General features: G+C 45.6%; 1 protein-coding gene across 1 annotated transcript in view; it reads left to right on the top strand.

The window, feature by feature from the left end:
- The window catches only part of BEST3 (bestrophin 3), a gene marked incomplete at both ends in the record, with an annotated part of 36498 nt that extends 16907 nt beyond the window's left edge, over nucleotides 1-19591 (top strand). Inside the window, 3 exons of the mRNA XM_079775458.1 lie at nucleotides 4238-4318; nucleotides 6679-6830; nucleotides 18691-19591. Coding sequence (XP_079631584.1) covers nucleotides 4238-4318; nucleotides 6679-6830; nucleotides 18691-19591 — 1134 coding nt within the window. The remainder of the gene's footprint in view (nucleotides 1-4237; nucleotides 4319-6678; nucleotides 6831-18690) is intronic.
- Between the last annotated feature and the right edge of the window lie 5539 nt (nucleotides 19592-25130).

Genomic DNA, 25130 nt, shown 5'->3' with positions numbered 1-25130 from the left:
TTGTGTGCTCCCACTAGGATTACAGTAATGTAAGTAAAGTAATAACTGTATCTGCATTGATGTTTTGTACTGTGATAAGCAACTACGCAGTAAAAGAGAGTAAATAAGAAGCTTTGTATCTTGGTTCTGCTCGACTCTGCAAATAGTTCGCAGTGATTCCCTGAAATCCCGCCAGCTATCTCACAATATTAAATGCACCCCATTTTCAAAACCAGAACTGAGACTCAGAAAAGAATTCATCGAAATCAAAACCAGAAACACCAGAACTCATGACAACATCTGGTTTGCCAGTAAATTGAAAACAGGTTAGAACAGTCAGGACGACTTGTCCAGTCATCAGTGTCGAGTGTTCATTGTTCCCACCAGCACCTCCTCCCCCTCCTCCTGGAGGTATGTGTAGATATCAGAGTTCTGATCCTTCCATCTCTTTGGGGAACGTCCAAAACAGAAGTACAGTATGTGATGGAAAAAAAATTGGAGTCTTTGGCTGCATTAGATTAATTGAAATCTAACGACAGTTTGAAGATGGCGTTAATAACAGACTTTCCAGGTGTCTGACCTTCCAAACAGCCGCATGTTGGAGGGCATCGGTGAGGTCTTCCCGGTTGTGGCAGCATTTTCCCTGCAGGTGCCTTTACTTTCATTGATTTGAATCTTAACAAGAAAAACAATAAATTATGTTGGCATTTCAAATTATACTCCAAAGAGTAAAGGCACTTTATTCTTTACAAATGGCAAAAACATTTTTAACCAGATGACAGATTCCTTTTTTTTAACTTGTACACATTTTATTACACTGCAGGGCTAACACATGTTACCCTCCTGACAAGATGCTTAAAAAGTACTAGTTGACTTACATGCATTTCTCAAATTTTCTTCAAAATACAAAAATTGCCAAAATGATGAATTTGATCCCATTGGGAGCTTTGATATATTCAAAAGTCTCTCTCTCTCTCTCTCTCTCTCTCTCTCTCTCTCTATATATATATATATATATATATATATATATATATATATATATATATATATATTTAAATATATCCTATATAATAAAGCGGTAATATGCAAATTGACCATCACGCCCTCACAAGATGGCTGCATATATATATATATATATATATATATATATAGAGAGAGAGAGAGAGAGAGAGAGAGAGAAACGTCTATGTGAGAGAGAAACATCAGTCAGTTACCTCTTGTACTGGCCCCAACTGGGGAATGAACCCAGAATCTAGGTATGTGCCCTTACTGGGAATTGAACCTGCAACCTTTTGGTGTTCAGATGCTGCTTCAAACAACTGAGCCATCTTACCAGGGCTAGATTCTATTTTTATAAACAGAAAAATCACCAAAATTGGCCCAAATGTTTAATCATTCTGTTCTTTCCCCTGAGTAATGCTGAGACTTGTAGTCTTGCTTTGTGTCCATGTGAGGTGTTCAGCCAGCCTACAAGAAACAGTTCCTGCCTTCTGACAGTCTCTCTAAAATATTAATGTTTTATTCTTTTATAAATTTTTTTCAACATATTTTTATTGATTTTAGAGAGGAAAGGAGGAGAGAAAGAAACATCAATGATGAGAGAGAATCATTGATCAACTGCCTCCTGCACGCCCCCTCCTGGGGATCAACCCTGCAACCCGGGCATGTGCCCTGACAGGGGATCAAACTGTGACCTCCTGGGTTAATAGGTCAATGCTCAACCACTGAGCCACACCAGCTGGGCTCTTTTATAAAATATTTTTAAAGAAAAAATATGACCCAGGCCGGCATGGCTCAGTGGTTGAGCATCAACCTAGGAACCAGGAGGTCACAGTTCAATTCCTAGTCAGAGCACATGCTTGGGTTACAGGCTTGATCCCCAGTGTGAGGTGTGCAGGTGGCAGTCGATCAATGATTCTCTCTCATCATTGATGTTTCTATCTCTCTCTCCCTCTCCCCTCCTCTCTGTAATCAATGACAATATATTTTTTTTAAATAATTGATTCTTTATTTTAAAATAGATCCTATATAATAAAGAGGTAATATGCAAATTGACCATCACGCCCTCACAAGATGGCTGCCTATGACCAGGCCGGCAGGGGGGTTAGAGAGGGATGACCAAACAACTGAACAGCAGGCTGCATGGGGTGACCAGGCCGGTGGGGGGGCTGTGAGGGGCAACTAGGCTGGCGGGGGGGGGGCAGTTGGAGGCAACCAGGACGGCAGAGGGGGGAAGTTGGGGGCAATCAGGCTGGCAGGGGATGCAGTAAGAGGTGACCAGGCCGGCAAGGAGACAGTTAGGGGCGACCAGGCCAGCAGGTGGGTGCAGTTGGGGGCAACCAGGCCGGCAGGGGGGACAGTGAGGGGTGACTAGGCCGGTGGGGGGGGGGGGCAGTTAGGGGCAATCAGGCTGGCACGCAGAGGCAGTGAGGGGCGATCAGGACAGCGGGGTGGGGGGGTGGGAAGGGGAGTAGTTAGGGGTGACCAGGCAGGCAGGCAGATGAGCGATTAGGAGCCAGCGGTCCAGGATTGTGAGGGGGATGTCCGACTGCTGGTTTAGGCCCGATCCCGGGGATCAGACCTAAACCGGCAGTCGAACATCCCCTGAGGGGTCCCGGATTGGAGAGGGTGTGGGGGACCCTCCTCCCATGCACGAATTTCATGCACTGGGCCACTAGTATACATATGAAAAGCCAATCTTAGCTCCATTAAGAGAGAGGCAGCCCTAAGAGAAGTGAGTTTTCTCACCACAGATTGTATCTCAATTTCTAAACAGCTGTTTTATCTACACCATTCTAATACTTACCACTCTTTTCACAGTGTATAAAATTCATCTAACCTTATGAACAGTATATTATTCAGTTATTTTCTGGAAATGGAGCTTCCAAGAAAGTGAAAAAATACTTTTGTGAGATAGTTAATTCAGAGACATAGGTATCATTTTGGTAGTTAAATGTAGACTCTACTACTGTATGTGGGACTGATCCCATAAAAGTGAAATTCTAAATATAACAGAAATAGTTTCAAGACCCATCTAGACGCCCATGTAATTTAAGGAAACCCCCAGACAAGAAAAGTCAGAGAGCCCCTTAGAACTTGCAGTAAGGACCTCGACATGGATGCTGCTATGAGGCTGACTGATTCATGCCCTGGCTAGGGCTGTCCCTTAGAATAAGGGGGATGGTGGTTCTCACCCCTGGCCACCCGTTAAAGTCTCCTGGGGGCTTTACCCAACACTGATGCCTGGGTTCCACCTCCCACCATTAAATGAGAATTTGGGGGGAGGGGACCCAGGCATCGCTCATTTTAAAAGCTCCCCAGGTGATTTTGATATTCAGCCAAGGCTGAGAGCAACTGCTCTAAGTGGTTAGACCTAAATCCTAAAAAAATAAATAGGTAGATTTTCTACCAAATAGTCTCAGAATCTAGAAACGACTAATCAATGGTGCCTTTATTTTATACACTTGTAAATTTTTCCCATTTAGGCTCAATGAAAAATCACTCACACACCCAGATAATAAAAATCAAAGGGAATTACTAAAAAATGAGACTAACAGGTGAATCATATTTGGCATCTAAATCTCTCATCAAGAAGGCTATTCAATTCAGGAGCATGGTACGAACATATAATATTGACCAACTATTGTAAGATATATAAGAAGCTACTAAACTGTTCCCAGTGGGAAAACTAACCCGCTAAATCCTTTAGGGTAAAACAAATTCCAGCTTTATGACTTACTAGCTCTTGGACTCATTCATTTAACAGTTACGTCCAATAATTACAAAGCTCCTTGTATTATTTTCGTTCATTGTGATTTGTCTTTCTTTGCTGTTTCAACCTTCCCCATGTTTGCATTTTGTCTCCATACCTGGGCCTTCAGAAATGCCTGAGAGCACAGGCTGTGCGCCCCTCAAAGTGCCTGGTGCCGTGCCTCGCACACTGTCGGGGCTCCTGCCGTAGTCAGCGGTTTGATTTGTACCTGGAAATCGATTATAGGACCTCTAAAAGCCCATGGCTTCTCTGCACAGGCCTGCAGTGCCACCGGATAAATAGATCCACTGAGAACCTGCCCGTGCAGGTGCATCATTCCTGGTCTGAGAGTCGGCTCTCGTTTGCTGGTTATCTGCGTCCTCCCCCTCTAGGCTTCATCTGATGGCAGGGACAACAGAAAGCAGAGAGTGAAACAGGCATCCTCTTCAACCTTCACTCTGAGTCCTCACAGCATCGTGGCTGACTTGGTCTATGTTCTTACTGCAGGTGGCTGAGCAGCTCATCAACCCTTTCGGAGAAGATGATGATGATTTTGAAACGAACTGGTGCATTGACAGAAATTTGCAGGTGAGATGAGCTTTCCTTTCCTTTTATATATATATATACATCTCTATAAAAGGTTAAGTGACCGTCCGACCGGTAGCTATGACGAGCACTGACCACCAGGAGGCAGATGCTCAATGCAGGAACTGCCCTCTGGTGGTCAGTGTGCTCCCACAGCAGGAGCGCTGCTCAGCTAACCTACGGGTGCCAGACACCAGGCTCACAGCACTGCTGCTGCTGCTGCTGCTGCTGCTGCTACTGCAGCTGCACAAGCCTCTCCCACCTCCGTGGCAGCGCTACCACTACCGAGTGACGGCGGCAGCAGCAGGTGCAGCAGGGGCCAGGATGAGCGGGAGTGGCACCCAGCCCTGGCTCGGGCTCCTCCCTGATTGCCTGCCGCTTCACGCACTACTACATCCCTCGGGGGATGTCAGACTGCCAGTTTCAGTCCGGCCTGCGGGGATCAGGCTGAAACCGGCAGTCTGATATCCCCGAGGGGTCCCAGATTGCGAGAGGGCACAGGCCAGGCTGAGGGACCCCACCAGTGCACCGGGCCTCTAGTTGATAATAAGTTACTTGTGCCATTTTAAATCCAAACAGACCCTGAATGCAGGCCCTTGAACTTTGGTCCAACTGTTAGCCACAAATAAAGGGGGTTTGGCCCTTTAGTATGTTGTCCGAGGTCCTTCTGAAACCTCACAGCTCCTGGATCTCGGTTCTGGAGAAATGTAGCCCCTTTTAAGTAGAATTTCAAGCCAGTTTTCTTTTTAAAGTTGTATTATTAACTAGAGGCCCAGTGCATGAAATTCATGCACGGGTAGGTTCCCTAGCAGCTGCCTGCTGCCAGCCAGAACCTTCCTTCATTCCGCACTGCCCCCTGGTGGTCAGCACACATCATAGCAAGCTATTGAACTCCCGGTTGGTCAAACTCCCAATGGGACACTTTGCATATCAGGTTTTTATACATATAGATGTTATACAGCCTCTTCCACCTCAGAACAAAACAATATGTTAATGCTTTCTTTAATCTGTTTTCATTGCCACCCATAGAGGTTAACAGTGACATAATGGCAGCCAGAGGCAATCTGATGTGAGTTCCCAAACTCATGTCACGTAGGTCCCTGCCATCAGATGTCCATCAGCTGGACACTGGAAGCCTGGGCCAGACTGGCCCGTATCTCAGCTCCTCCTGCATCACACCAAGGGGACCTCGGGCCCCTTCCCTGAGGCATTATCCCACAGAGGTTTTCCATGAAGAACCAGCATAAGATAAGGAGAATGCTCTCCTCAGACCATTCTCTCCCCTGAGAACCACAGCCTGGGGAAGGTCTTCAGCTGGTCTATTTGTCTCAAGCCCTTACTTGGCTCTTAAACAGGTTCAAGCATTTCACCATCGGTCTCTGTCGGTTCGCAAACTGGCCCCCGTACAGGGAGGGCAAGGAGAGACTGGAGAAAGAGGCAGGCCACTCCGGATTGGCGGGCAGCAGGTTTAATAAGCAATGGGACACTTACATACATGCCAGGCTTGTCTTGGGTGGTCACCAGATCAGCACATCTCCTCACCCCCCTGGCAGAAGCTTCAGAGTTTATACAGAGGCCTTCACTGGCTGGGTGCAGTCAGGTACATTGTTCTGATGGCCTCCACAACACATTGCTCTCTCCGGCCTGCATCCCTGAGGGCAGCTCCACTGTGACCAGGGCATACATTCCAGGGACAGGACAGTCGGGGGAGGAGCCTCCAATTGCCGAGGTCCAGCTCCTGGGTCACCTGGCGGTCACATCGTCTCCATGGCCTCCCTCAATAATCCCACTGTCCGTCTGCCAGGGAGGAAGCCTAAGCCACTCACTCTGTAAAACTTGGATTCCCCGAGGGTTCATAAGTCACTCATGCATCAGTTTGTCAAAGTCAAGAGGAGAGACCACTACAGTCCCAAGCAGGACAGGGTGTTGATACACTTTTCCAAACAAACAAACAAACAAAAGCTCAAGGCATATAAGAAATGATATCAAGTACAACGGTGTTTATGGAATCCACAGAGTGGGATATTGAGGATCTTCAGCTTCCCGCGGCATCTGGGATTTGTGGGTGCGCCAGGATAGGCAATATGGTAACTCTGAGCAAAGAAGACGGTGCCTCTCATTCCTCCCGGTTAAAAGCAGCTCCACTCGGAGGCATGTGGCTCGATGAGCCCCATCTTGGCAGTTTCACAGCCCCATTCTCTGCAGCGGCCCTGGTTGCAGCAAATACGAACCACAGACATTTGTATATTCACGCATCGGGCTGTGCTCCATCCACTCCAACCCCCATCCACCCGCCGAAACGTCTTCTCTTTCTTTCTTCAGTGCACATCTGGATGATTCTAACACTGCAACAATGCTTTCAGGTCTCTCTTTTAGCGGTGGATGAAATGCACATGAGCTTACCCAAGATGAAGAAAGACATTTACTGGGACGATTCTGCTGCTCGCCCCCCATATACACTGGCAGCTGCTGACTACTGCATACCCTCATTTCTGGGGTCAACAGTCCAAATGGCGTAAGTGCATTTTTTTAAAAAAATCATCATTGTTTAGAAAATAAGTAAGTGATAATTTTTTGCCATGTTCTTGGCATTACTTTCATTACAACTTTCAATTATCAGTATCTTATAAATTTTATATATAATTAACATACCCAAGGGAGTTAGAGACTAAAGAGATGTAGTTTCTGGTTTAAATATGGGGTGTGTGTGCGTGCGTGTGTGTGTGCGTGTGTGTGTGTGTGTGTGTGTGTGTGTGTGTGTGTGATATTTGGGGCAATTTGCATTTTTACATTGTTTTTGTACCACAGCAAACTTCTCCAATAGTTGTGAAACTATCTTTTTTTTCCCCATGCAATTTGAAGATAGTTTAATTATGTAGTCTTTTATTGTTTAACTCTACCATAATTAAATGCATTTTTTAACAAGTGTTTATTGAGCATGTACCATGTGCAGGCACTGTGTTAGACTACTTGGAGACAAGCAAATCTTAAAGAATGAAATGAGTTTTATCGAAAGTTTTCCCTAAGATTATAATTCAACCCACCTGGCCAGGTGGCTTAGTTGGTTGGAGCATCATTCCGTACACCAAAAGGTTTCCAGTTCGATTCCCGGTCAGGGCACAGACTAGGCTGTGGCTTTGATCCCTGGCGGGGGCACATACAGTAGGTAACCGATCGATGTTTCTCTCTCACATCCATGTTTCTTCCTCACATCCATGTTTCTCCCTCTCTCTTTTTCTCTTCCTCTCTCTAAAATCTATAAACATATCCTTGGGTAAGGATTTAAAAAAAAAAAAGATTATAATTCAACCCAACTGTGTTTAGTATATAAATCTTTCTCTGTTCCCTGGTTTTAACGTAACAATCTGTCCCTATATACAAGCTTTAAATAAATGGGCGGAGGCCTGAAGTAAATCATGCACAGTTCTTGAATAATTTCATTAAATCTGATAATGTATTTGATTTTTAAGAAATGTGTGAGTAGGGGGGAAGTTTAAGTATTTTTGCTGAAGGCAGATGCCACAGTTTCCAAGTAACTTAAAAAGAAGATGGGCAAATTTAGAAAAGTAAGGAGCCTTCCCAAACATTACAGAAAAAGGAAAAAACTTGTGGAATTTTTCTTATAATTTTTGGACAAAGAGTGGCTTGTTGTTCCCCGAGGGAACAGACTTGAGTTTGCATCTTGTAGTTGCCACTTGTGACCCTTCATTCCCCTCCCCCCAGTTTTCAGCCCTCCTCTTTCCCTAACGTTTACAAAGCAAAATTCAACTGAGTACATTTTGAAGATCCTATTACTCAGTGATTCGTGAGTGTTCAACCTAACAGATAGAAAGGAGCCCCAAGGAGCTGACTTTTGTAGACAGAAGGGAGCAGGAACAAGGAAGTCGTTGCACTAGGCAGCTGAGCAGGTTGGTTATTGCAAGGTTTCCTTCAGGGGGTGGCAGGGGCCTAGCAGGCAGATTATGTAACTAGTGCTCTCCAGGGGAGTCCAGATGGACTGGTTGAAGATCCCATTTCTGGGAGAGCTGGAACTATATTTAAGGCTCCATTTGGTGATGTGGGGCTTAGCATAAGCAACTTGCAGCTTGTTGTCTTGTTTTTATTTCTTTTTTATTAAACTTATTGGGGTGACATTGGTTAATAAAATTATATAGGTTCCTGGTGCACAATTCTATAATACATCATCTGTATATTGTATTGTGGGTTCACTACCCCAACTCAAGTCTCCTGCCATCACCATTGATCCCCCATACTCTCTTCTACCTCCTTCACACACCCCCGCCCCCTCCGGCCCTTTGTCTTGTTTTCAACACTGTATCAGGATGCCTAGCTTCAGTCCTATTTCTGAAAGGCTTTGCTCTTAGCTGAGTGTCTCCTGGCCCCCATAAGCAGTGATTTGTATGCTCCTCCCCAGGAGCCTCTGAGGCTGAAAGCCCTTCAAGACCCAGAGGAAAGGATGACGAAGCAGAAAGTCAGGCGCTGTGGTATACGTATAATGAGGCCATTCAGGAGCCAGGAGATTTGCCCTTTCCTCAAGAACACCTTAGAGAAGGGTGCCTACGCTAGACTTGCTCCTGCCTCCGGAGAGACTGCTGAGCTTGGACTCTGCTGTCCAGAGCTTCTTCCAGGCCAGGGAGCTCGTACCCACCCAGCCAGTTGCTCAGTCTCCAGGAATAGTAATGTCCTGTTGTTTGCGCTACTCAGCATTTTTAGTGCATTCTGCAGTGGCAGTTTCATGGATGTCTGGCAACCTTTGCAATTTTGAAAATTAATAGATGCTCTTCTGTGAGTTTGTTTTTAGGTCATTAAATAGGCTTATCCTTACCCTCCATTCCCATCATTGATTAACGCAAAGTATTTGAAGAGCTAACTTGTAAAAGAAGAGAACCAGCACCACTGTGGGCAGGGGGTTAGTGGGGTGTCTCTAGTTAGTCTGCAGGTACTGCCTGTGCTCCAGTTCGAGTGTCTACTTAGTTGCTTTGGGGTGATGGTTAAAAAGATTTCTTTTGGTCTCATGAAGTCAAGGGTGGTGGTATGATTTTTATTGGTTTTATAACACTTAAGGATGGGAAAGGGGAAGCTGCCCTCCTCCACCCTGCCATTGTTCCTTAAAATTACTTTATGCCTTGTTTGAACAGATCCATAAAGAATCCTTATGCTATTTGCTGTAGGACTGTCCACTTTATGACTTAGCCGACCTTTCATCAGGGAAAAATTCTCTCAGACATCAGTGGGAAAGAAGAGAGCTTTGTCTCTTCTGGGTAACCTTCCACTATTTGTTACGGACTCTGGGTTTTATGGTTGATGATGGTCTCCTTTTCATTTGGCTCTGACAGCTGCAAATCAAATTTGTAGCCCACCTTTAGAAAGTCTGTGGGATTTAGGGACTGCTTTTCCAGGTACTGTGTCTCATCTTGCCATTGTTCCTTATTCTAGCGCTCTTATAGTAGCCTAACTTCATACATTATTGCATTGTTTTTATAAGCCACCTCAAATCCTTTATAAGATGAAGCAAGATATAAAGCAAGAAACAAAATGATAAATATTCTTGTCTGGAAAAAGAAGGAAAAAAACAGGCTGAGCAAAGGGAATCCACTGGAGAATAAGGAAGGCACAGGAGCCAGAGGGGTTGACAGACCACGGTCCCAGAGAAAACACAGGAAGGCAGGCTCTGGGCCGGTCCCAGGAGGGGCCTGGGCACCTGAGCGGGAGGGAAGGAGCTGAAGCCGGATGTGGTGACGGGGGTGGGAGATGGTGCCTGTGTAGCTAGAGAAGCAGGAACCTGTGTGCTCACCACAGCTGATGTTCATCATGTCTTAATCCAGAGGAAGTGTTAACAAGGCCCATCTTTCTCTGTCCAATCCGAGGCCAAAAAGCTTCTGTTTTAAGACTATATTTTATAATTTCTAACACTAAATGAGTGCTGAATTTCTATCTCCCAATCTTTGTATGGGGCATATTAAAAATCAACTTCAGAACGACCATTTTCAATAGAAAAAAAAGGCCAGTTGAAAATCTGAACAGAGCACCCAAAATAGAACTTTTTACTTACAAAAATATTAATTTTCATAAATATACCTGTCTTGGGCATCTAATAAATAGTGTTGATTATTCTCTGGTCAATACTGTCCACTTAATAAACCATGTTATGAATTAACTGAGCAATGAAAAGAAATCTTTCTGGTTGATCTCTTTTCCCATTACACAGCTGAGATGATATCATTTGAATCTGATTAGTGTATTCTTTTGTCATAATGTAAAACACTTTCTGATCTGCTGTTTTAATTAAGGCATCTTTTCATTCGTTTAGCCATGGAGACACTATTAACCAAGATTTTTTAAATGCCTGAAAACAATCAAAAGAAGAGTTGTTCATAAAATATACCCAAGCTTTAAAAACAGTGGATCTTCTTTTACAACAAAAAAATTATATAGTAGATCAGAAGTATTCTTAATGATATTAGTTCAAATATACCAGAAGCAAGCACTCTGTTTCATAATCCTCACTTCCCCAAAACAAACTTAGAATGCTTAAACTCAAGCCAGCATTGCTGAAAATAAATTTCTGTTTAAAACAAACAACAAAAACTAAGGTGCAGGCCTAGCCTACCACACAGCTGGCTTGAGGTAGAATGCTTGTCTTCAATTATACAGCCACGAGGTGCTCCAAAATTCTTATCATTTTTTAAATGCTTGGGATTATCCATTAGCACGACTTGTTAAGTCTCTGAGGAATGGAATATATGGAAATTAAAAACCTGAAGTCTCATAACTCCCTTTAATCCTGTCTTGTAAATCAAAATGACCAAGAGTGTAGAAGCAATAACTTCTTAAAGACCTTGGTAAACCCTAATAAAATGCCCAACCGTAGCAACTAAGGGATTCAAAGTCTTGGAGAAGGCTGTAGCTGATTGCGAAATGGACCACTCACGGGTGTCATGAGGGTATGAGGTGTACTAACTCCGTCTGAATCTAAAAGCACTCGCTCTGCCTGTGAACCTTAGACGGCTGACTGCAACCCTGTTTTTAAAAGTCTGTTCTATTGGGCTTTCTGCCGTGATTCAAACATGTCAACATCTCACACTTACAGTGATCTTAAGCAATGAGTCCATGAAGCCAATTAAGGATCCACTTAGTAAAGAGGGAAAATACGCAAATTTTTGTAGAAATTTATTCCTATTTGGGAGTTGAGGAATTTAAGATTTATGTGTTACTGTGAAACTATAACCACTTACCCAGAAATAATGACTTTTACTTCTCTATCTTCATTCCAAAATTCTAAGACTAGATAGCAATAATATAATTACTTTTTTGCAATTATACAAATATGTACAGAGCATTTAGAATTATATAGAAGATCAGAAGCATCTTAATGACATTAGTTCAAATATACCAAAATATGTATTTTAGCAAAGCAAGACTTTATTAAAGCACTAGAGGCCTAGTGCACGAAATTCCTGCACTGGTAGGGTCCCTAACGGCTGCCGCCGGACAGGTCCTCCCTCCCTTCCTCTGGCTGGCCCTACTCCCTGGTCAAACTCCCAGTCAGATGGGACAATTTGCATACTATGCTTTTGTTATATAGGATGGTTAAGTATATTTCTAGATGGATGTTTTATTTGGTAATCTTTTCTTAGCCAACTATTTTAAAATTTTTCACTTTACAAGGAAAAAACATAATATTGCATCGATGTATCACAGACAACCAAGAATATCTTGAATTCTGAATCACTAACTTGAACAGAAATGTATTCTTGGAACATTGATTTGCACCAGAGAGAAAGGAGAGATGGAACCTCCCAAGGAAATGAACATGCATTAAGTTTATAATTTTATAAATAACTCAGGGGTTCTCTCATATGCCCACATGGGGCTCACCATTGGCGCTCTAACTTCCTAAAGGATACGAGAGGTACAGATGGCTTGATTTTCTCCTCTAACAAAACTATAGAGCACAATGGTATTGAAAGGCGGGGGACATTAGGTGAACCTCTATTTGGGGCCGTTATTTCTCTTTGCATCAGCCAGTGGAGGCCAGAGGAGCATAACCAGAGTTGTAACGTGGGGCATGGTATGCCTATTCTTTAACCAGATTGGCCGTAGTGCTTGGTCCAAACTAGCAGAGGTAAAGAGAGGCAGCGGTAGGGTTGCGAGCCCTGTTTGCAGCTTTCTGAGCTAAGCTCTCCTCTCACGAAGCTGCACTGGCTTGGAAGTGTCCCAGCACGGGAGTGGGGAGGAGGGCTGGGAAGCTACACCCTTCCGTCCACTGGACTTTCCTCACAACGCTTAGCCCCACGCCTCCCAGCTCCGTGTGAGGGTTACCTCGCCCGTCTTACAAATCCTTGACTATAGCGTTGAGGTGATTCTGCGGTGCAGAAGGTTAAAAATAACAGCATTGGCCTCTAATGGGTTTGAAGAGTACATTTTGCTTGCGGGTGAATAAATGCTCCTCCGCACACCGAGCCTTTTTGTCCTGACAGATTTTCAGACAAATGATCGGCTCCCTCCAACGCAGTCGCCTGACTTTGGGGATACTAGCAATTGGCAAACAATACATCTGACGTGAGAAGAACTCCTATTAAGTATCATTTTCCTAAATTTCTCATTTTGATTCTATTAAAATGACCTCCTATTATTAGAATTTAAATTGTCAAAACACCACTTTCACAGTGGCACAGAGAAGAAAAATTAAGCGTCATCCAGTTTTATCCCTCCGTCTTTTGAAGCTTATATTTCCCTGATCACTCTTTGCCTGGCAGGAAGCTTGCTTTGAAAAAAGTGTATTCGCTCTATGAGTGTCATCCGCCCTGTTTCCGGCCTTTCCAGCCCCAGGAAGTCTGGAAAGGGGCTGCCATTCAGCCGTCCTGTCTCCTGCCTCTTCTTTGTTTGGCCACGGGAGGCAGACAGTGTTCTGCACCCCTTCCCAGCCCAAGCACCTTTGCAAGAGGCCTTCATTAAACTCCTGCTGCTGCTGCCCTCAGAGATTTGTCATTGGCAAAGAAGACCGTGGGGCTTATGGTGTTGTAGGTGCTCAGCAGAGATTTTTTTAATTGGGTGGTTGTTGTTTTGACACTTGAAAAAAAAGTAAGAACGCAGACACCAATCCAGACAATGATCTGACCTGTACAAATAAGTGATGCTTCCCCTCCTTGTAGACTAAACTAGCCTGACAAGCTTAACATAACCTCTTCTTTCTCCTGCACCTACCCTTCTCGTCCCCTTCAAAAATAGCCCAGCCTGGCCCGTGTGGCTCAGCGGTTGAGTGTTGACCGAGGAACCAAGAGGTTGCCGGTTCGATTCCCAGTCAGGGCACATGCTCAGGTTTGGGATCGATCCCCAATAGGGACAGTGCAAGAGGCAGCTCATCGATGATGAGGCAGCTGATCGATGATGTTCCTCTCTCATCAATGTTTCTATCTCTCTATCCCTCTCCATTCCTCTCTCTCTAAAAATCTATAAAAGTAAAAAATAAAAATCAATAAAAACGTATTTTTAAAAATAGCATAATACATGGCACAACCTTTCCCATGCTCACTTTTCCTATATTTCAGTGTGGATGATTAATATTGTGCAACAAATGTGTGCTGCAGGGTTTGGCAATGTCTGCAAATGGCACAAAACACAACACTGAGAGGCAAAGTTAGGGCAGTGCCACCTGGTTGGTTCTACCTCTCTTCCCTCAAATAATCCAGCTTCCTCTCATCCTGATATTTCCTCTTCATTTACCCAGTGCCTTAGTCTTACTAGTAAATGACTGTTATGGTCATCCCTTCTAATGGGTTAGTTGTTAGGTGGCAGCTCCAAGGTGTAGTAACATTTTTTAAAGAACACTCTTGAAGGAGAAAAGAAAGTGACCTTGAAGCAGACGCTATCATTTCCTCCGATCACATGCAAGATGTCAATGACGATTCGAAAACCACCTCTGAAAGTTTGCCAGTCATTGAAAGAGCTCCTTTTACACCCTCCCTACTCTTCAAAGCTTTTCCACATCCTGATCACTCCTTTGGAACTCCCAAACAACCTGCAAGGCAGGTAGAGTAAGGCAAACCTGTCACCAGATTACCAAATGATGCAAAGTCACAGAGAGGTTAAGTGGGTCTCCCAAGGTCACACAGCCTGGACAGCAGCAATCCTGGATCTGCAAGGTCCCAAAATAAAGCATTTTTCTTACCACAGAGGCAGTTCTCAAATTCCACCTCTGGGCACTAATGGCTGCATGGCACTTTCCATGAATGTCCCCTATCTCTAATTACCTGCCTACCTCAGTCCAAGTGAATTCCAGAATATAAGACCCAGCTTTTTCAGCTGACCTTCTCTAATATATAGCAATATAATGAGGGTTCTGACATTCTATCAGATAATATTTCTTCTATAATTGTTTGGGGGTATTTTAAGTGGTATTGTATTTGGGCCTCAGAATGGTACTAACCCTATACTACGGGTTCACATTAAAAATCAAATACGGGAGCGTAGAAAGTCTAAATGGACCTAAAAAATACACCCAAGCCTCCCAACTGGGAAATAAAAAATATTTTCAAGTACAGCAGGTCCTTGAATAATGTCATCTCGTTCAACATCATTTTATTATAAAGTTTATGAGGTGCCGTAGGAACTTAACTCTTGTTTATATCCATTAGCCTATAGTAAAATTGGTTTCCTCATTTGTCATTTCACTTCGAGTCCTAGAACCTATTGATGGTGTTAAGTTACATGCTATTCTGTACGCTCTAAGCCTTAAACTATTTTGCTCTTAAACCACAGTTTCTGCCGTCCTATTGGGAACCATGGCTATTAGACACAGGAGACGGGCACTGTGTGTTGGCAGCGGACCCTTCATGCAAGGTGTCATTTAGAAGAAAGCTCATTAGATTCATCGTGGGGTGGGCGTCACACTGCTCTTCGGTAGCATAGAGCCTGGAGGGCTTCCCTCATCACTGCAGCGTGAGATTCATAAAACTGCCCCCCAGATCACAGACCACTAAGTGTCCTTCTGAAGGCCCCTTTTCTGACTAACAGTATGGAAAGTTCCCAAGTCATGTTTCTTATTCAAAACATTTCTGTTTGACAACACTCATTCACACTGCTTTCCATGTCGCTGTTCCCGCGTGGACACGGCTCCCAAAGGGCACACTCGAGCTCTGCTGTCCATTCTCAGAGACGATCCAGAGCTCTCCGCGGCCTCGTCCACATCCCTCTCCGTCTTGTAAGACTCCTCGTCTCACAGCCCGAGGCTACCTCTCCACCTCTATGCTGACACTGTCCTGTGAGCTTCACACAAACTCACGTGTTTCCTGTTCCTCACAAACACCCTAAACTGTCCTGCTACCCTGTTTGCCCAGTCGCTTCTTTCACCTGGAGTATCCGTCCTTTCTCTGCCCGATTCCTTACTCAGTAGCAAAAGTCCAGCTCAAACACCTTCTTTGCTCCTCGTTATTTATTTGCAATTGACCTTGAACAACACAGGTTTGAACTGCATAGGTCCACTTATATGGGGACTTTTTTTTTTTTCAATAAATGTGTTTTCCTGATAATTTTCTTAATAACATTTTCTTTCTTCTAGCTTACTGTATTGTTAGAAGATAATATGTAATTCATGTAACATAGAAAATATGTGTTAATTTGGGTGTTTGTTACCGATAAGGCTTCTGGTCAGCAGTGGGCCATTAGTAGTTACGTTTTTGGAAAGTCAAAAGTTATAGGTAGATTTTCAGTGTCCTTAACCCCCACGCTGTTCAAGGGTCGGCTGCACGTGTCTTCGCCCTCCTTTTAAATTGTGTTATACAGTACTTAATGCAGCAAGTTGGTTCCTGGTAGGTGCTCAATAAATCTGGTTGGGTAAGGGGATAGACTTCACGTGTCCACACCACTGTTTCACGAGGCAGGAAGGTGCAATAGGGTCTCAATGTCCGTTGGTAAATCAGATCATTAGCGAGAGCACTGGCCCTTTTGCAGTTTGCTTTTTCCACCTGGTGTATTTTTCTCCACTTTGTGACCCACGGCCTTCATCGTTTTGCCTCAGTTGAATGTGCATATCCACCACAGCAATGCATACATAGTAAGAAAGTTTGGGTGTTGTTGTTTTTAGGATTCCCGAAGTTCTGAAGTAATAATAATACTTTTTTTTTTTCCTAGAAGATTTTGTCATTATTTACAAGGTTGTGTGGTTTAGAAGGAGCTAACAAAAAGTTCAGATCCCAAATGGAGGCTAGAGGCCTGTCCACCTCGATTCCCAGAGCCCAGCCAGGGAGGCAGTCTTAGTGAACAACTGCGCTTGTCGCTCCCCTGGTGAACGCCCTGATGACATGGGCTCCTGAAGTGTGACTGGAGACCTGACCCAATGAAGCCCAACCAGCAGGGTCACCGGGGCTGCTGAAGCATGAGTCTGCATTTCTCAAGTCAGTGTAACAGAATCTGAGCCAGGCGGAGCAGAGAGCGGGCCAGAGGCTATCTGGTAGCCAAGGGCAGTGCTGGGGCTTTAGAATAACAGCTCGAGGCTGTAATCCGATGCCATCCCAGGACGTTTAGCCAGTTAACCATCTCAATCACCCATTCGTTATTCATAAACACGAGAAACCAAGTTTTCTTTTGGCTGCTCCCTTTGCCCTTTCAGGTTACACCAATATCATGCTGTCCTTACCTTTCCCTTGTGTCGCATAAAATGCACCTGGCACGGTAAAGCATCTTGTCACCATGGATGTCACTTGTGAACACGGGCCTGGGACGGCCCGGCCACTGCTGCTCCCGCAGCCAGCACAGGCGCTGGCAGTGTAAGGGCACGGCTTTCAGTCGTTCTTCAAACCTCATTAAGACTAAATCCACCAAGATGTGAGACCAGCAGCCATGTGATCTGAGGCAGGAGAGGCCTTACTACCCTCTAGCCCTTACTGTTATCTCCATCATCCATTTTATTGCAGCCTTGACGGAGAAGATTAAAGAGGGTGAGGTTTTTTGTGTCTTAAGTGTTAAAAATTCTCAATAGCAAATCTATCAAACTAGTCACACGAGGAGCCCAACCTCAGTGTGAGTCCTTCCACAAGGTCCACACTCCCTCTCCGGGCTTTGTATCAAGGGAGTAAAGACAAGGACTTTGGAGTCAGACTTCTGGGTCTGGCCCTCGCTGCAACATCGCCTTAACGATTCTCTCTGAGCCCGCTTCCTCATCTGCAAAGCGTGAGTGGCAATAACAATACCAACTCACATGATTACTGAGATAAGTAATTACCTCATGGGAGGTCAGTAAATGTTAGCTCTTGTTTGCACTGTCTTGAATTTAGCTATGATCCATTGTTCTGGGAGTTTTATGGGTCCTGGGAAAATATGACCTTAGATCATCTGTAAAGAGGGAGAAAGAACACATACTATATCTTTTTGTTTAATGTTCAAATCTCTACATCAGTGATTCTCAAAGTGTGGTCTGGGGACTCCGGCAGACCCCCCCCAGCAGCCAAGTCCTTAAATTGATATACGTCACTGTATAAGTTTAAAACACACAGCATGATGGTTTGATTTATATTGTGAGACAATTACCACCATCTTTTCATACAGATACAATAAAGAGGGGGGGAAATAAGAAAAAAGGGAAAAATTTTTCTCCCTGTGATGAGAACTCTTAGGATTTACTCTCTTCACAACCTCCCTATATATCATACAGCACTGCTAGCTGTTGCAAAGCCACCTTTGTAATACTAGGATGTTATTTGCCTTTTTCACTCTCCTGAGTGTGGAGTGGAATTTTCCAGAGGCTACATGCTAGGTGATGATGTAATCATTTAATAGGTAATGGAATGTGTGCTTGTATATCCTTGCGTGTGGTGTTTTTTGTTTGTTTGTTTTATTCCTCAACTATTTCTAATAGAGTAAATAGTAATAGCTATAACACATAAATCTCTTTGGGGTGCTCAATAATTAGGTTTGTGGGGTTTTTTTTGGGTTTTTTGGGGTTTTTTTTGTGTGTGTGTGTGTGTGTGTGTGTGTGTGTGTGTGTGTGTGTGTGTGTTTTAAGAAAGGAAGGGAAAGTGGGAGAGAAACATCAGTGATGAGAGAGAATCATTGACCAGCTGCCTCCTGCACGCCCCACACTGGGGATGGAGCCCGCAACCCGGGCATGTGCCCTGACCTGAAATGGAACCTTGACCTCCTGGTTCATAGGTCCACGCTCAACCACTGAGCCACGCGGGCTGGGCCAGTTTATGAGAGTTGAAAAAGATCCCGTGACCAAAAACTGAGACCCTCCGCTAGACGGTTTTCAAGTCAAAGTCACCCTCCCCGACCACCTCAAAATCCTTTCCGCAAAAATGCCCACCACCCCTTTGAGACTCTGCCCCCAGGCCAGGCCCCAGAGCCGCTCCGCCCACCCCTGCCCTCCTGTGTTTCAGGCTGTCTGGGTCCGACTTGCCCGGCGAGGAGTGGCTGGACTATGAGAAGCACGGCCATCGCCACTCCATGATCAGGCGGGTCAAGAGGTTCCTGAGCGCCCACGAGCACCCGGGCAGCCCGCGCGGCAGGCGCTACGCCCGGCAGGCCAGCGAGAGCTCCGCCTTCTTCCCGCCCGGCGACCTCAGCCCCCCCAGGGACCTCCTGGACGTGCCGGCCCGGAGACCCCGCCGCGCCCCGAAGCACCTCGCCCCCGACGGGAGCCCCGCGCTGCACGCCAGCCTGGGCGAGCTGTCCACCATCAGGGAGGCCAGCCGCACCAGCACCTTGCAGAGCCTGACGCCGCAGACCAGCCTGCGGGCCTCCCCGGTCAAGATGCCGCAGGTCCCCGAGGTACGGATCACCGCCCCGGGGCCCGCGGCCGAGGACCTGGGGGACTCCACCGCCTCCATCCAGAGCTTCGAGTTCACCGGGGTGCAGCCCGGCGACCCGCTGAGACTGATGGTGTTCCCCTCGGGGGAGGGGACGCCTCCCCGAGGCCCCAGTCCGCAGGCCGTCTCCGCCCAAGCTGAGCCAGACCTGTTCCCGTTCGCCCCCGGGGAAGACCCTTTTGCCAACGACGCGTTCCCCAAAAGGTGGAGCCTCCCGGGCTTCCTGGAGTCCAGCCACACCTCCCTGGAGGCCCGGGGGCTGGAGCCCGCCAACCCCGAGCCGCCCCTGTTGCTCGACCCAGAAACGTCCTCCGAGACCAGTGGCATCAACTTTGTGGCTGGCCCGCGAGCCTCCCCCGACCTGCTGTACCTGATGGAAACCCTGGACACCAAGGAAACGGACATCATAGAGTTCAACAACGAGCGGACGGACGGGTCGCCCGGAGGAAAGCCAGCCAGCTCCAGGACCTAGGGCTCGCCTCCATCCTTCCTTCCCCTGAGTTCAGCGTCGGTTCCAGGACGTGTCCAGCACTGGTCCGTTTTTCAACAACGGTCACACTGTATAAGCTATTCAAAACTCTGAAGGGCATTACGATCCGGACGTTCTCAACTGAGAAAATCCAGCTCATGGGCATCGCCCACCATGGGCCTACCCTGACCCCAGTGATGTATCTTAACCAAATAAGGAGGCTTAAATACACATGTGATTTATAAGCTCAATGGACTGTCAGCTGTGGAAAGCACCTGAGAGGTCATAATCCAATCCCCTGGCTTTGCCAGTAGGAAGACAGAGAATTCCCTATTTTTCTTCTTTTTTTCTTCAATTATAAAGACAGGGAGATGGCTCGTAAAAACGCCTCAAACGCTGCATTCTAATTAGGAGCTTTTGTTTGAGGCTTTCCTACCACTTCACTCCCACTTTCTAGCCCATTATTATCGCTTCCTACTATTAAGCTTATGTTCTTCAGCTTCAGCTTCATCTCCCATTTCCTTTTCTCCTCTCACCACTTCATTTTTCTCTGTTCCCACGTTATTCTCCCATCTCCCTCTAGTTCCCTTCTTCCTAGTCTTGCTCCTTCCCTAATACTCCAGTCTGTCCCACCTTGCAGGTTATAATATTTGCTCTAGTCAACTCGGTTGCTTACCTTTTGCCATGATTTTCAAAATGTGAGGCATTGGCAAAGCCTCCCACAGAGTAACGGAAGATGTCAACAAATCCACTTGACGCACTTCCAGCCTCTCGGTGGAGAGGGTGGGAGTCCATGGCACCCGCACCCTGGGCAGCCAGGGCGTTTCTGTCCGCCTCCACCCTGAGGTCTGGAACACTGGAGAAAACTGAAGCCAAGGTGGGCATGAGACTTAAATAACCACATGCTATGGAACCAAAGAATACCAACGCTTGGAAGTGTTTAACTCGAACTCTTAAAGCCAAAATCCCAATCTTGTCACAGCGTGGGACCAGTTACTGTGTCTGCCAGGTTGTTTGGGATGAGGTAGGACGTTGGAGCTGGGAGGTTTAGGGGGTCCAGGACTGCACGATGGGGATGGGACTGGGACTCACTCACGCCAAGGAGCTCTTGGGGTGACTGCCAGTGGGGGGCTCCCAATTTTGTCTGGAAAGCCATGTCTTATGAGTGCTGCTCTCACTATTTCTGCCATGTGATGAAGCTTGACTACATAAGGTTTAAGAAATAAAATAACCCTAATAGCCATCATGTACTGAGTGCTCAGTGTTCCAGGCAGCAGCATGGAAAGTCCACAGATGACCTCACTAATCCTCACAGGAATCTTATGAGCTGATATACTATCGTCTCCATTTTCAAGATGAAGATACCAGAGGCTTTGGAGAGGTAAAATAATTGGACTGAAACCACATAGCCAGGAAGTGGCAGGGCTCAGATTCAAACCCAGGTTTCTGACTCGGGAGCCCATACTCTTAGCCCGTGAGCTCCCTCCCTGTGCTGTGCTGTCTGCAAGGTCCTGAATTTGCCAGCAATTTGCCCAGAATGCCGGAGGATGCGCTGAGAGCGCCATGCCTGCGTTTCTGCAGCCTTGGAGGCCTCCCAGGTCCTCCCTGCTGAAGTCTACCTGCATCTTTTTTTAAAAAATATATTTTTATTGATTTCAGAGAGGGCGGGAGAGAGAGATAGAAACATCAACGATGAGAGAGAATCATTGATCGGCTGCCTCCTGCACGCCCCACACTGCAATCCGAACCAGCAACTCGGGCATGTGCCCTGACCAAGAATCGAACCATGGCCTTCTAGTTCATAGGTCGACACTCAACCACTGAGCCACGCCAGCTGGGCTACCTGCATCTTTAATGCATGCATAGAAGAGGGCATTGCTCCACGTTGGAGCCCCCGCCAGGGTCCTCCTCATCTTCCTGAAAGAAGCAAGTTGGCAGCCCCGCCCCCCTTCCCCTTCCCAGCTCCTCCTGATGTGCAGTGCTGTCATTAGCACATTTTCACAGGGCATCGCAGCACCCCAATGACCACCCCAGCTGCACGGCAGCCATGGCGTTTACCTTAACTGGCCTTTCTCCAAGGACTAAAAGGAAATACTCATAATATTGGAAGAAATGCTCGACATTGATGGCTTTCTATGTTGGTTGATAGTGGTACTACCTGGGAAGGCACTGATATCCAAAGCATTACACAGACTACGGGATCAGCCCCAAATATAACACTTTTAAAAGGCAGAAACCTTGCCCCCGCTGGTTTGGCTCAGTGACTGGAGCATCAGGTCCCGGGTTAAAGGGTCCTGGGACCTATTCCAGTCCAGGGCACGTACCTTGGTTGTAGGCTCATCCCCCAGCCCCATGCCGATGGGTGCAGGAGGCAACCAACCAATGTGTCTCTTTCACATCATTGTTTCTCTCTGTGTCTCTCCCCCTCCTTTCCACTCTCTCTAAAAATCAATGTAGAAAATATCCTCCAGTGAGGATTAACCAATAAAATAAAATAAAATAAAATAAATAAAAATTTAAAGACAGGAACCTTAACCTTCTCTTAATACTCTTCTCTTTAATGTTTCAACTTAAGTCCCTCTACTCTCTTCTCTTTGGCTTTATCTGTTGCTCAAATGCAAATGTTTCTACTTAGCTGCTTTTGAAATATAATTAATTTTTGTCCCTAAATGCAAAATGATAAATCATACACAATTAGAATCATGCATTTTGTCGAGGACTAAGAGAGTGTTCGTTTATCTCTGCTTCCATCCATCCCTCATGCACCTTTGTGGAGAGAATTAATGTCCTTGATATTTCATCAAAATCTGTGGTGGCCTCCCCTTTCCTCCTTGTACTAAAAAATGAACAATGATTCATTCAACAAGCCTATCACCTAGACTGCTAATTTTTAGTTGAACAAGTGTAAAGTGACAGGTAACTACTGTTTAATTGGTTGGCATTTACTTGCCAATTACACATCACTAGTTGCTGTAGTATGACATTTATCTGATTTACTAAGGACATTTAGCATCCTTTCATATACTCCTTAATTCTCTTGGGACTCCTATTTTAAAAATTGCCTTTTCAAGTTCTTTGCCCTTTTATCTATATTTCTCCGGTTGGTTTCCAGGAGTTCCTTCTATATTTTAGAATGGTAATAGGCCCCTGTTGGTTTTGAACATCACAACAGTCTTTTCCAATCTTTTGTGTCTGTTAAAAGTGTCACTGGTGTTCATTGTTGAATAGAAAGCCTTAATTTTGGTATAATCAAGTTCATCAAATTTTTTTGTTTTATTCTTTTGAAGTTTTTTTTGGGGGGGAAAGTCTTTCCTAACCCCTGTCATGATTATTCTCCTACCATTTTTTCTATTATCTTTATAACATTCGGTAGGGATCCAGTTTTATTTTTCTCCATAGAATGAGCCAGTTTCCCTACAACCCCTCCTATTAAAAGATCAGTTATAAGTCCCACGTATTTCTTGCAAATCAGATGCGCTGGTATGAAACAAAATAGCATCTGAGAGAACTAACAGATAGGGTGGTGTGAGTAAATAAAAGAAAGCTGAGTCTTAACATCATAAAACTCTAGCTCCTCCCCACTGAATACAAACTTGCTCCAAATGCATCTCCTCTCTTGTCTTCCAACTGGTGCTTTTCCCCTTTTCGGTGCCTGGAGTGTGTAACCTCATTACCTTCCTCTATGCAAAAACCCACTAAAAACAGGCCTGTGTGATCAGGCTGAGCCTAAGCTGCAGGAGTAAAGCCTGATACATACGGAGATCTCGCTAAAGAACAGGGATGGTGCTGCAGGATCCTTCAACATTCAAAGGAGGGCAGAATGGAGTCCAGACAGGTGGAGCCCACCATTAGACTATATTTAGGGCCCGGGATCAGCAGAGGTGGGGGCGGCACACCAGGAGGCCAGCATCGCCTGTTCTTGCCGGCTGAGACCTGCCCTGCCTCTCCGAGACTTTTGCATTGTCTCCTCTTTGCTTTCCTGTAACAGGCTGTGCTCAAAGATGGGAGGATGTTGGGTGTTTACTGCCACACCTGGGACACTTGCAGATGGTTTCAGAAGAGAACTTAATCTCATCTGCTCTTTATTCCTCAAGAAATGAAGCTCTCTGAAATTGGCAGCCTCCTTGACATTAGTAATAAAGTCACTATTTATCCACATGGTCCTTGGACCCTACAATCCCAAAGGGACACACACTTTTCGAGATTAGAAAACACTTTCAAACAAAGGACCAGTCAGATTTTCCCCCAGTAAGAGTGGATTTTGATTACTTTTGTTACTAAAAAGAGTGAGAATACAGCAAGCTCCTGAATGACACCGTCACCCTCTGCAAGTTTGCTCCTCCTGGCCCCAGTTCAGAGGCCGTTCCTCCAACTTACCACAGTCTCCACCACTCCCTACCGCCCTCCAGGAGGCCTGCTTCACTCAGGTGTGGCCTACTTGATCTGGTGGGTAGCTTGAGATTTCAATTATTTTACTAAAGCATCACCAGCTCCATGGAGACCTCAACCACTGTCTGTGCCCTGCTGCTCTGTCAAGAAAGAAGGCCCAGGTCTGGCTGAGGGGGGCCAGGTGAGGTAATGCAGCTCTCCCAGGTACAGTGAAAGTGGGCATGTGCTCTCCTGTCCCAGGAGGCCGCCACGCCCCTCTACGGGGATGTACTAGTAAGCTCTGTTCACTGTCTTGCTCAATCAGGGTATCTCCCATTGAGCAACCCGGCCAGGACACATCTAAAAAACATTAGATGAGCCCTGGCCGGGTTGCTCAATGGTTCGATTCTCGGTCAAGGGCACATACCTCAGCTGTGGGTTTCCCAACCCCTACTGAGGTGCCTGAGGGAGGCAACCAATCAATGTGTCTCTCTCACATCGATGTTTCTATCTCTCTCTCTCTCTCTCTCTCCCCCTCCTCCCTCACTTCCACTGTATAAATCAATGGAAAAATATACTTGGGTGAGGATTTTTAAAAAATTAGATGAATGAATGCTGGAAAGAAAGAATTAATTAATTAATTAACCAAATTAGATCTAGATCCAAAGTTAAGAAACCTAAAATCTCAATCAAATATGACCGAAACCTTAGCTGTATGGTCTCAATCAAGTTATTTGAACACTCTGGACTTCATCTTGCTCAGCTCTAAAATGAGGGATTAGACTAAGCGATTTAAGGTTCCAATCAATTTCTGTATATTCTATACTTGGGGAAGAAGGAAGAGATGGTTATGATGAATATTGAGAAAATGGACCCTCTGGGCAGCATGGGAAGGCGGAAAGGCGGCTCCGGCCAGAACGAAGGTGGTGCCGGCAGCCAGGGGAAGGAAGGCCCATTCTTGCACAAATCTTCGTGCATCGGGCCTCTAGTTTACTAATAAGTTCCTTTACGTAGCAGTCTGAGACAAAATTAGATATAAACATTTGGTCTGCAGTGGGAGAATGGTGGCTGGTAGTTTGAATCTGATTTCCAGAATGCTCTTGCCTAGCCAGGATCCTCCAACTTACCACAGTCTCCACCACTCCCTACCGCCCTCCAGGAGGCCTGCTTCACT

This window comes from Cnephaeus nilssonii (assembly GCF_951640355.1).
Source record: "Cnephaeus nilssonii genome assembly, chromosome: 6".
Lineage (NCBI taxonomy): Eukaryota > Metazoa > Chordata > Mammalia > Chiroptera > Vespertilionidae > Cnephaeus > Cnephaeus nilssonii.
This window is presented reverse-complemented; position numbering and strand designations above follow the sequence as displayed.